The sequence below is a fragment of the Prosopis cineraria genome, unplaced genomic scaffold (assembly GCF_029017545.1).
Source record: "Prosopis cineraria cultivar Desert tree isolate PC_DT_omini unplaced genomic scaffold, ASM2901754v1 PC10, whole genome shotgun sequence".
Lineage (NCBI taxonomy): Eukaryota > Viridiplantae > Streptophyta > Magnoliopsida > Fabales > Fabaceae > Prosopis > Prosopis cineraria.
The window spans coordinates 825,541-837,962 of record NW_026555341.1 but is presented as its reverse complement, the minus strand read 5'-3'; the positions used below and the strand labels follow the sequence as shown (position 1 = coordinate 837,962).

The 12,422-nt window shown below is 34.4% G+C and overlaps 2 protein-coding genes across 5 annotated transcripts; both read right to left on the bottom strand.

Moving 5' to 3' along the window:
• Window positions 1–2,848: 2,848 nt before the first annotated feature.
• LOC129284514 (L-ascorbate peroxidase 3-like) lies at window positions 2,849–4,963 on the bottom strand. Its single transcript, XM_054920019.1, has 9 exons — window positions 4,802–4,963; window positions 4,533–4,675; window positions 4,381–4,430; window positions 4,209–4,274; window positions 4,061–4,109; window positions 3,864–3,949; window positions 3,670–3,746; window positions 3,516–3,585; window positions 2,849–3,238 (listed from the first exon to the last, which is right to left on the bottom strand). Exons 1-9 carry the CDS (start codon window positions 4,918–4,920, stop codon window positions 3,035–3,037), a joined length of 864 nt encoding a protein of 287 aa, XP_054775994.1. The 5' UTR covers window positions 4,921–4,963; the 3' UTR covers window positions 2,849–3,034.
• A 2,827-nt stretch (window positions 4,964–7,790) lies between these two features.
• LOC129322852 (L10-interacting MYB domain-containing protein-like) lies at window positions 7,791–12,422 on the bottom strand. Of its 4 annotated transcripts, XR_008596294.1 has the most exons (4): window positions 12,263–12,422; window positions 11,334–11,690; window positions 8,832–10,585; window positions 7,791–8,381 (listed from the first exon to the last, which is right to left on the bottom strand). XR_008596294.1 is itself a non-coding variant. In XM_054969282.1 (3 exons), the coding sequence occupies exons 1-3, from the start codon at window positions 12,281–12,283 to the stop codon at window positions 10,037–10,039; spliced, it is 927 nt and encodes a 308-aa protein (XP_054825257.1). In that variant the 5' UTR covers window positions 12,284–12,422; the 3' UTR covers window positions 8,659–10,036. The 4 variants fall into 4 exon arrangements, 3 of the variants coding, with proteins under 3 accessions (XP_054825257.1, XP_054825258.1, XP_054825260.1); XM_054969282.1 differs by lacking the exon at window positions 7,791–8,381 and having other exon boundaries at window positions 8,659–10,585; XM_054969283.1 differs by lacking the exon at window positions 7,791–8,381 and having other exon boundaries at window positions 8,659–10,585; window positions 11,966–12,409.

Genomic DNA, 12,422 nt, shown 5'->3' with positions numbered 1-12,422 from the left:
GGTTTCCGTCTGAGTAGGAGTAAGACGGAATATTTATATTGTAAATTTGATAAGAGACTATTTGACAATAATTTGGAAGTAAAATTGGGAGATCAAATTATACCTCAAGTGAAAAAGTTTAGATATTTGGGAGCCATTATTCAAAATGATGGCAAAATCAGTGGAGATATTTCACATAGGATTCAAGCTGGATGCTTTAATTGGAGAAAAGCTAAAGGAGTTATTTGCGACCGTAAGGTGCCTAATAAACTTAAAGGAAAGTTTTATCGTACTGCTATCAGACCGGCAATGTTATATAGTAGTGAATGCTGGGCTCTAACGGGACAACAAAAGCATAAAGTTGGAGTAGCAGAGATGAGAATGTTACGATAGATGTGCGAACATACACGTAAAGATAAAATTCGAAATGAGCACATAGGCGAAAAAGTGAGGGTAGCACCTATTAAGGAAAAAATGATAGAAAATTGGTTGAGATGGTTTGGGCATGTACAGAGAAGACCAAGGGAAGCACCAGTGAGAAGAGTGGAACACATAACTTTGAGTCTGATTAAGAGGGGTAGATGAAGGCCTAAGAGAACACTCTTAGAAATTGTTAAACGCGATCTCTTAATTAATAATATTCCTAAAAGCTTGATAAATGATAAAGCACAATGGCGTCTTGCAATCCATGTAGCCGACCCCACCTAGTGGGATAAAGGCTTGTTGTTGTTGTTGTATGATATCATGGATTAAATTTATGAGATAAATTTAATTAAATTTTCATGAACTTTTAAGTGAAAGACGATAAACTTTCTCCATATACTATATATATAGATAGGGACATCCTTTATGAAAGATAAAAGAGTTAGAAAAGTTCTGACGACAAAAATACTTTAAAAGCTACGAAACACCCTATAAAAAGAAAACTAACGCTTGAATAAGAACGAACATTGGGAACTCTAGCACGCTGTTTGAATTAGAGAGCTGTTCATGTGAATACTGATAGAGTGAGTAGATATACATTGTTGGCTCCTGAGATCTAAACTCTTGAAGAGAATGTGCGCCAAGTTTGAAAAATTAAAAGATAACTCTTCTATCCACCTTAATTTAAACGAGTTCATTTGGTCCATATCAGGATAAAGACTTTAAAATTTTAATCTTCCGTTGTGCATCCCTATCCAACATTTATGAGATGAGTGTTTTTGATTGTATGTGGTGTATTGCAGGAGTTCGCAAGAGTTCACTGAGTATGGTCGGATAGTTGGTATAAACTATTAACATATGTGGCTGAGTTGGGACAGTCCATTTGTGAAATTTTGTGAAAAATGATCATAATGGCTTTTAGTGTCCAACTTCTTATAAAAAAATGAATTCGAGTGTGAAACTGGTGCCATAAGCTAGATAAGAGAAAACTCTATGTAGACTTTGAAACCACGTCGGATGAAAATTTGGGATGCATTAAAAGTTTGCTCCCCATGCTGTCAAATGATAGCACTGATGCTGTCAAATGATAGCACTGATGCTGTTAAATGATAGCACTGATGCTGTCAAATTTCGTGCAATGCACAGTGCCTCATGCTGCGGCACATGGCACAGAGAAGACAAGCCACAACGCACATGCCGTAAGCTGCAGCGCACGTGTCACTTTCTATACAAAATTTTTTTTGAGTTTTAAAACTCATTATTCTGAGTCTCAATTGATTTTCTAGCTTCCATTTTATTTTCAAAACTCTGATTTGGACTTATTAAATCATGTTTGAGATTTATATTGTTGAAATTGGGATTCCTTTGAAAGAATTTTGAGAAATTTCTTTTATAAAATATTACAATTTTGGTAATCCTTTGAGGGTTAAACTCTATATTGCTATGATTTTAAATTAATTGTGGTTTAATCTCAGGGAAGTTACACATCGCACAAAAAGTGCACTAGTGCATCATTATTTTGCATTATCCAAATTTAAAATATTATCTTATATTTATTAAACAAAAATTTTCAAAAATTATATAAAAAATAATAAATATTTTTATTATCAATCTAATCTAAATTTAATTTGAAGGGTTCAATTTAATATCAAAATTTTTATAATTTATACATTGATTATCCATTTATACTTTACACCATTTAGATTTAATAATAAAAATTTATAATTTTTAATAATTTTTTTATAAACATAATATTAAAAATTAAAATATATAAAACAATTTTTTTTAAAAAAATACAATTTAAAAATTTTAATTCTAAATTATACAGAATACATTTGGATAATCAATATATAAAAATTATAGAAATATTAATATTAAATTGGACACTCCAAATTAAATCCAGATAAGTTTGATAATAAAAAGTTAATTAATTTTTTTATAATTTTTATTTTAATAAATATAGAATCATATTTTAAATCTAAACCATCTATATCAAAATCCAGATGGCTCAAGTCTCATCATGCTACATGTGATGGTGCTTATCAGTGTGGTGAGCACTGGAGATAGATCAATGATACTTGGTGGGAAATAATTAAATTACAAAGAAAGGAAAATGACAATAAAATCTCATCAAAATATATAAATGAGAAGCAGGCCTCTCAAAATGTCATAATTTTTTTAAAATTCTTCAATGTCTTTTATGACATTAATGATTTTAGGTTAAAAAAGAAAATCAGGATAAATGAAAGATGGAAAATTTTAGATGTTCTGCAGTTAGTGCCCCTCTCTCTTGAACAAGTTATTTAATCTTAATGAATTTGTGGACATAACAATTTTAGACGTTGAACTAAAATCAGGCTACGGGGTTGAATATAATTTAAAGAAAGTTGAATTATGTGCGTATACTGTGTGCGTAGTGTGGTAGACTCAATCGGGCGTTAACGAATTACGAATTCTCGATTCTTATTTAATTTACTTGAGTAAGAGCACAACAAATCAAGGTCTTGGTTCAAAGAGAGGTAACATAAATTTTCATAAACCATCTTACTTTTTAATACATTATTGATGAAAACATGACAGTGAACACGGATGAAGTCCAATTATTTGGGAAGGGAAGCAGCGCGTGATGGATTCACTTGTTTCTTCTGCTCAAGAAGAAGCCAAGGATGATGGCAGTGGTGACGACAGCAATTCCGATGCCCTGCACCAATCTGACACGATGACGCCTAGAAGATTCTGCCTCCTGTTCTTTTTTTGCGACCTCCTTGGCCGGCATGCCTCGCTCCGATACTTTCCTGTGCGCCTCTTTATAATCGTTCTTGAAAGCTTCCTCATTCTGCACGTTTTGGTTGCAACCCAATTTACCATAATACATTAATATATATATTCATTACTGAGAGAAGAATCTCTTCATTTTTTTCTCCACCGTTTCTTCCATTATCATCATTCATTAATTTTATTATTTAAAAAAATTATTTAATAAAATAATTTAAACGGTGAAGATGGAGAAAATAGAGAGAGAAAAAAGTGAAGAGACTCTTCTCTCATTAGTCTCTTCCCCGGGGGGTGACACAACTCTTTGGCTTTGGCAATTCACAATAATTGATAATCACCTTTTCGTAAGTTGATGCATGCTCACCAAATTTTAATAAAGGGTTATCCTTATCCCTGTCCTGCAGACCTCTGTTGAGATGGAGTTGCCTTGAATTAATTACTAGCCCATACTCTATATATATCTTGAAAATCCATACCAATTTCATGCCTTACTTGAAATACGAGTTGCCAAACTTGAGGTCTCCAGCTGCTTGGCCTTCAGTTTTTGCGGGCTCGGGGGACGGCGGATCCTGATGATCAGTATTAGTTAAACATGATGAATTTATTTACAAGCGTGTGCGATAATTAACTATAGTATACTACATGATAAAGGCAATTTCACAATTTAACTCCTACGTCTTATTTACCCATTGGTGGAGACCGCCAAACAACGCCACGATGTCTTTTTTTTCCAGACCCATGCGTTGTGTGATTTTCTCCAACTGTGCTTTATCTGAAACCATACGCCCAGTACTATCAATCAATCACTTCCAATTACAAATGCTCATCCATCGGCATCACCGATAATATTAATTATTATCATATACAGTGAAGGTGAAATCACCTAGCTTGTTATTCGGAAGTAGCCCTTGTTCTGGAAATTCTGTAGAATCCTGGTTAAGAGAAAAATAAATTCATATACAGCACCGCCGCGCATGGAATTAATAAAAAAAAACAACGCGGTAATTAAAAGAGCTTTGTGCAGACAGTACCTTTCTGCCGGGAACAAATTCAATTTCCGGGCCCCCGGTCAACTTAACCGCAGCAACACCAGCAAGCTAAAATACAAAAACAAACATGCGTCACGCTCCAGTTATAACATATATTGTTTGAAATATTAATATTAGGAACTTTAATTTAATTAAAGCACTATAATAAAATTACCTGGTATAGGTCCGCGTATGTGATTTTGTCATTGTTCTCCTTCACGCGTTCTGTTATCAGAAGAAAACAAATTAAAAACGTAAGGATCCACGGCATCTGTTAGGTCCACTGCAGTAAATGTAAAATAAACCCGGGAAGAAAATTAAACTCACCGCAAATAATCATAGCATCTATCAAACCCTTATTTGAGGGATGATCCCGCTCGACCTTATTATTTCTTATTGAACCATTAGGACCTCTTTTTATCAAATAATCAACACCAGTAATAAAACCGTAAATTCCAGCGTCATGCAACCTGCAGCAAATATATATATAGAGAGAGAGAGAGAGAATCATCGATTGTTGAAAATTATAAACGTGTGTAAATATTTAAAAAAAAAAAAAGCAAGAATGTATCAGAAGTTGGCGTTCGTTAGATTACGCCAAACGAAGCATGAGAGGAGCGAGGCGGTTCTTGTCGCCTTTGATCAGATTGTTAAGTTCTTTACGAGCCCCTTCAATCTGCTTCTTGTAATCATCGCCAACGGAGGGGGGCGCCATTAGGCAGTACAATAGTGGGATATGTTTGTTTTTGTGTGGAGAAAGTTAGGAGGAGGCAGAGTGGAATTTATGGTGATCTGATGAAGACTTCTGAGTACGGTCTTGGGTTTTGCATTGGGGCCGCCGTTCAAGAAAAGCATTTGTTCCATCTTGTCCTTGTTCACTAACCAAAGCAAAGGAAAGCATAATACATTCCATTCATATTTAACTCATCTATATTTATGTCCCCATTGACTTTTTTTAAATATAATTTATAAATTTTTTAGCAATATAATCTAATTAAATTAAAAATGAATTTTAATGCCTCAAAATATTAGGGGAGAAAGGGAAAAGCATTTCCTCTGTATAAATCACTGAAGCATAGTCCGTTAAGCACTGAAGCATAGGGCTCATCTTTAGTGTGTTGCTAATTATAGTGACGATATTTAGACTATTCAAATTTTAATCTAGCATTATTAGATATTTTTATTTTATATTTATTAAAATAAAAAAATTATTAAAATTATTATAAAATAATTTTAATAATTTTTTATTTTTAATTTGGTCTAAATTTAATTTGATAGGTCCAATTTCCTGTTAAAATTTTTATAATTTTTATATTGACTATTCAGATATACTCTACAAAGTTCAAATTTAATCAGATATTAATCTGGATCATGTAAAGTCCATCTAAATAATCAATATATAAAAATTATAAAAAATTTAATATTAAATTGGACCTTTTAAATTCAATTTACATCAAATTGAAAATAAAAAACTTATTAAAATTATTTTATAATTTCTATAATTTTTTTGTTAATAAATATAAAATAAAATAATACTTTTAATTTGGATTGTTCATATCTCATCATCAGTGTGATGAGCACTAAAGTTCGGCCCTTGAAGCATGTCGTTTATCATACTTCCTCAAAGAAGGCAAGTAATTTATATGATATACATTACTTGTGGAGTTGGTTTTCCTCCTTTATAGTAAAGGAACCACTGCAAATCTAAACTATTAAATCTAGATCAAATTGAAAATAAAAAACTAATTAAAATTATTTTATAAATTTTTTTATTAATAAATATAAAATAAAATAATACTTTAAATCTAAATTGTTTAGATCTTAGCACATTGCTCATCAATGTGATGAACACCATTTTGCTCATTAGTGTGATAAATACTAAAGTTAAGCCTCTAAAGCATAGTCCAATAATCACGTCATTTATCATGCTTCCTCAAAGAAGGTGAATAATTTATATGATATATATCACTTGTGGAGCTGGCTTTCCTCCTTTATAGTGAAGGAATCACTGCAAATCTAAATTGTTAAATCTAGATTGAATTAAAAATAAAAAACTTATCAAAATTATTTTATAATTTTTTTGCTAATAAATATAAAATAAAATAATATTTTAAATCTGAATTGTTCAAATTCATCACACTGCTCATCAATGTGATGAGCACTAAAGTTAGGCCCCTTAAGCATAGTCCAGTATCCATATCATTTATCATGCTTCTTCAAAGAAAGCGAATAATTTATATAATATACATTACTTGTGAAGTTGGCTTTCCTCCCTTATAGTGAAGGAACCACTGCAAATCTAAACTGTTAATTTGAATTTGATGATTTAGATTTGATAATTTTTAAAAATACAAATTTAATTCAAACAGTTCACATTTACTCTCTCTGATTATATTTATAAGGCAGAGAAAGAATATTTTTTTTATTCTATTTATAAATCATCTCATTAAATTTTTATTACAATTTTTTTCATTTACCCTCCTTTGAATGTTAGAAAAGAAAATATATTTTTAAAGTATATATATTTAATAAAGTAAATTTTTTTTGAAATTTTTAGACAAAGTTAATAAGTTTTTAAAAAATTTAGTTCGTGTGAAATATATTAAAAATGACTTATAAAGATATATTAAAAATAACTTGTATAATAAGACGAATACTGTGCCAAGAAACCCACCCCATTACTTGTATTACATGCTTGAGTATTAATAATCATACTACTTTTGAGAACTCTTAATTGTTGATTGGGAGAATTACAGTTAAGTCCCATATAAGGAAATTAATTACTATAAGATCCATTGATAACTGAATTAAACTGCATTGATAACTAGTTGAATTGTCAATGCAATTTAGTTCAGTTGTCAATGAACCTTACAGTAATTAATTTCCTTGTGTGGGACTTTAATATCATTCTCCCTTGTTAATTTGACTTAGTTTTTTTCTTTATATTTTTTGGGAGAATGACACTGTAGTCTTATAAAAATGTCTGAATGCCATGAGAAATAAGAAAGTTTTATTCTAATCTCATGAGATTAGAGCTAGAAAAACAGGCTAGTCTAACCCTGTAGAATCGGCCCTTGATAGGCTTGGACTTAAAATGGTTAAACCCTTTAAGCTTGAATTCTCTTTATGACCCTAAAATACGAAGCCCTGCCATCAACATAGCAAGCTTAGGGTTGACCCTTTAAGCTTCATGCCCTTTTAAATATTTTTATAAAAAATTTTTATCAAACAAAAAATTACTTCATTCTAATATAATACCCAATCAAAAAAACAATGAGAAAACTAACTAAACAACATCTAAATAAACTAAAATCACAAATGAAATAACAACAAGGCATCAAACAATGAATCAACTAAGCCAACAAATACCCAATCTAAATCAAATGAGATTAAGGGATTGAAATATAATATTGAAAAATCTAAATGAATTAGGAGATTTAGGGTTGTAATTTTTTTTTTTTAAGCCTTCCTTCTTCAACAAATATGAGGTTCACATGTGATGTAGAGTAAAATTTACTTTAATTTTTTTTCAAATTCAAGAAGAGTCAAAGTTATTAACATTGAACAAAAAATATACATGCAAACTTAAATAAACTGACCCTTGCCCTTAAGAGTTGACCCATTTAAACTCAATTTATCATTTTAGTTCCTTATTTACAAGCTCAATCCTACTGTTATATGGGTTTGAAGAAGCTTGACCCAAATGGAATAAAGTTTTAAGCACATTTTGGGACTCAAATGAAAATTTCCTTGCATGTAGACGTTCTGTACTCTGGTTTACGTTCGTTTTGACTGAAAGTATCCTTTCATAGTTACAAAACAAAAACAAAATAGACATTTCCAAGGGACTTGGATATCGTAATTGCTTTTTTTTTTTTGTCCTTTTGGCAGAGTTTTACCTAGGCCTTGTCTTAAAAAAAGGGCCCAACCTTAGGATGACGGGAATTGATCCACTTATAAGGACCATGTTATTCACCGGATGGGCAGGTCTTCTTTTTTTTATTAGAAATGGAAGCAGGGTGACGGCTCAGATATGGAAGACGACCAAACAGGAACTTTGTGTGAAGGCCTTTTTGCCTCTTCTTCAGTTCTACTGGCTTTCAAGGAGGATCCCGACAGCAACAACACTTCAGAAAGACAGCCATACTTTTTTTCCCTCAATACATGGCCACACAACTGTGCAGGGAGAAAAAAAAAATTTATCTAGCCATATCCAAATACATGATATTTCTACTTCGAATAGGTGGCTCATCAAAGATTGAAGAGTCAAATTTTCATTGAATGCTTTGTAAGCAAGTAGATTGGCACATGTATTTTCTTTTTTTTTTTAGGCCACAAACAGAGATGCATTAAAAAAAAACAAAGAAAAGCTCAAACAGAACAATTACACCAAATCCAGAAAAAACAAGAACCAGCAGCAAAAGAAAAGAAGAAAGGAAACCGAGGACAATAGTAAAGAGAAAGCCAGATTCCTAGACAGATCTAGGAGAGAAACCAATGGGGATGGGGGCATTACAACCCAATCTGAAGAGCACATCCCTCTCACCGCAATACAAGCTATCCATACAACAGCCTGAAAAAAAATACTCGGGTTCCATAGAAAGCAACAAATGCTTAGTGACTTACCAAGATTCACAAAGAAATCCACAAAGGTTGAATAGACTAATCATATACATCTCTCATCAAGCACCTCAACTAATGGGAAACAAACTGAAACTCTACCAAAAGCCCCAAAAGAGTTGCTCAAGACATCAAGAATTAATTGCAACCTCTCATTTGCAGCATCCAAACACCTGCTATCATGGTTGCATCCAGAATATCCTGGGCAAAAGAGACTGTGCCCCAGACTGACTGTTCCAATTCTAAACAAATACAACCCAAAACGATCCACAATATTGTAAAAGAATTGCCAATATCCAAGAGGAACCCATCTCAAATCATCAACAACTTTGCAAACAAAAGGTGAAATTAGACAAGCAAAATCACAGCACAAGGGAGAACCAAGAACAAGAGTAAACTTATCTTGACAATCCTGCATCTTAGGAACTCTCATCGACCTCATTGTCATAGCCACTAAACACATCATCGACAACACAAATTTGGCATTCATCCCCATCATTGCACCAGGGGCCATCGCAGATCATTTGCACCGCTTATTTAAACAAGAAAACCAATCTGGAGGCAAATCACCATGGCTGCCAATCGATCCTGTTCTTGCTATTCCCTAACCTCAGATTTTGGCCGTATCAGATTCTTCATCTTCTTCATTCCAATCTTCAATTGCACAATCTTCAGAGCTTCAATTATCTCTAGGAGAAGGACCACAGAACCAACCTCACCAACGCCGCCATTGATGCTGAAGTCACTGAACCCTCCATCACCCCCAAATCCACCTCCATGGTTCGACACATCCACACACCCAACCCACACACACCTTCTTCCACATGACCCCTCAATTGTCGCAGTGAAGAAGAGTTTCGAAGCTCGCCACCACCAAGAGCAGAGGAGGCTCTCCCTACTGGAGAGACTCCCAAAGGAGTGAGAAACCCTAATGGTTTCAAAGAACCCTAACAGGTCCTCAACCCTATAGAGGGAGTGGAAACATGAGAGTATCGCTCAATATGCAAGAAATGATGGCACATCTATTTACTTCTCTAAACAAGACAACCCTCCTTCGATTCAACAAGGAACAGAGGAAATAATGCCCCATTTTCTGGACCAAATTGTCAGCAATGAAACCATTGTGATATAACATCATCAACTAGTCAACTAGTAAATGCAATAATCTGACAGTTTTAAAAAATTGAGCGTGAGCGAAGGAGGCAATTCTTTCAAGCCATGCTACTACTGGATGCAACGGCACACTTGCCACGCAACCAAGTTACACGTCTATCACTTTTGAGACACAAGAAAATCTCCCTCGCGTGGGGTTTATTGAACAGATTTAGAGCAGCAAAATACAGTGGCTGATCAACACCTTCCATCACATCTAATTCCTTAATACAGTCGGCCATGCTATATCTGGCATTATATTGCTCTATGGCAGCTGCTCTCAGTTTTGAAGCAGCTGCCATCCCCAGTATGGCTCTTGCTATGGCATCATCGATTCCTTTACGTCCTCTTTTGCGGTTACAACCTGCCGTGGGTGTAAAAGGTAGAATCACTTCAGGATCATTATCATCTTCATCATCATCAGATCCCGATGTGGACTCCTCTTGCTGCGTGCTCGTCGGCTCTGGACAAGGCCTAGAAGTGCCATCACCCTCAGATGCAGCCACAGATTCATGCCTGCCGTTGGTTGCTGGCTCAGAAAATATTGTGCATAGGTCCTTATAGATTGAGCAGCCGCTGCCTTTTACTGTCTCGGCATCAGGATGTTGCTGCAAGCATGATCAGGAATTATTCTTTGAGAAAACAAAGAGAGGAGAAATACAACTTAGTGGGAAGAAAACATCTTGGAAAATAACTATGAAAACCTCAAACCAAGCAGGAGAAAAATCCTAATTAAACAGCTTATAGTTGTTATTAAAGCTGACCAATCTCTCTGCATATTAAATAAAGAGTCCCTGAAAATACCATGCGCAGAAGACCAGAAGAAAGCCATATAAAAACAACCCATCACATAACATGAAATAGGGTCAAAGAGATAGTAAAAGATCGATTTCTAGCTGGGCCTATAGTAAGAGACAATATTACAATATGAAGAATTTACAACAGATTATGAGATTATAATCTTTAATCCAATATTCGACAAGATATTGCAAGATTAAAGAAAGAAAAAAAATCCAATAACTTAAACAGCCTGTTGATGAAATAGCAGAAAATATAATTCCTGATGTACATAATTTGCAATGCATGATAAAAATTTGACATGAAAAACTAATGAGAACAGATGATGAAGACGACTTGGTAAGAGTAGATTCAGTAATGATTCAATTGAGGAAGGTAGTCATACCTCTTGAACAGGAAACAATAACTAATCTGTATTTAAAGTAAAACCGCTGAAATCTTGCCACAAAAGATAACAGTTTAAAGGGACATTGGAATGATCGCGTAATGGAAGCATGACTTGAACAGACTTAAAGACTAACACGTGATGATAATAAAACAAAAGAGAAAGAAACATACCCTGATGTATTCAGCCCAAACTTCCTCCTTGGCAATAATAGATCCTGTGGCTTCATCCCAATTAAAATCACTGAGTTCGAGAATAGACTTCACAGTCGTATACTGCTTCCTCAAAACTGAATATCGATTTTTGAGTTGTTCCTTATCCCATTTCAGACCTGTCTTGTTGTAAAATTCATCACAGATATGTTTCCATGCCTTCTTGTTAAAAGAATTGCTCTGTTTATTCCCTTTATGTACTTGGTCAACCATCAGGTCTAAAAGTATCTTAGTGAGAGATGTCGTCCACCTAGCCCTTGACTGTTGTTCCTGCTGCTGAGGTGGTAGTCTTCTTGATCTAGTAACTCGGCCTGCCATCTACAATTTAACAGACAAAAATGCCCATTAAAGAGGGATGTGTGTGGATATATATATGTCGACACAATAGGCTAGGACAGTCATTATAAGAGCGACCGATAGCTTCTAGATGACTGCACACAATTGATTCAATTATTATTGCAAGAGGCGAGAACAAACAACTGCAAATGTAAATGAGAACACTCTGATCGATTAAGTCAGGTAACACGAAACCTACCCCAAAAAAATAACACAAAAAAAAAAAGAGAGAGAACCCGAGTAGGCCATATATTTACCAACCCCATTTAGTCCTCACATAAATCCCGGGGGAAAAAAGGTATTTAGTTGGCTCCTCCGTTTCTATTCATTAGTGCTGAAACGGTGTACATTCGAGAAACATAACGGAACGGCGGCAGAATCAATACGTTGGTTGGCGAAAGGACAAAAAGGGAATCCAGAATCCAAACAAACGCCCAAAAACCCAGATAAGCAACAGCCACAGCCACGGAGAGGAGATTGAAGAGAGGGAAGGAGGCATGAGCAAAACCAAGCAGCAACAAATTGTGTCAAGAATAAAAAATTCTTCAATTCACCTGAAGAGCTGCCTTGGTCATAAACCTCGACTGACAAAAGCTGCTTCCTTTAATGGGAATCTCATAATCGCCGGTCTTTTATGTCCGATGAAGGAAGTTAGGCGACGTTCAAGGGGCAGAGGGACTGGATAAACAGGAAGCAAGGGAGGAGCTCTGTTCC

Bases quoted from the DNA above. Each gene is read 5' to 3' on its own strand.
- LOC129322852 (XM_054969282.1), bottom strand. From the start codon at position 12,283: ATGACCAAGGCAGCTCTTCAG. The intron at 11,691-12,262 runs GTGAATTGAAGA...GTTAAATTGTAG, and splicing joins TGACCAAGGCAGCTCTTCAG to ATGGCAGGCCGAGTTACTAG. The intron at 10,586-11,333 runs GTATGTTTCTTT...TCATGCTTGCAG, and splicing joins TTTGGGCTGAATACATCAGG to CAACATCCTGATGCCGAGAC.
- LOC129284514 (XM_054920019.1), bottom strand. From the start codon at position 4,920: ATGGCGCCCCCCTCCGTTGGCGATGATTACAAGAAGCAGATTGAAGGG. The intron at 4,110-4,208 runs GTACTGTCTGCA...TCTCTTAACCAG, and splicing joins AATTTGTTCCCGGCAGAAAG to GATTCTACAGAATTTCCAGA. The intron at 3,747-3,863 runs GTAAATAAGACG...ACTGATCATCAG, and splicing joins TTGGCGGTCTCCACCAATGG to GATCCGCCGTCCCCCGAGCC.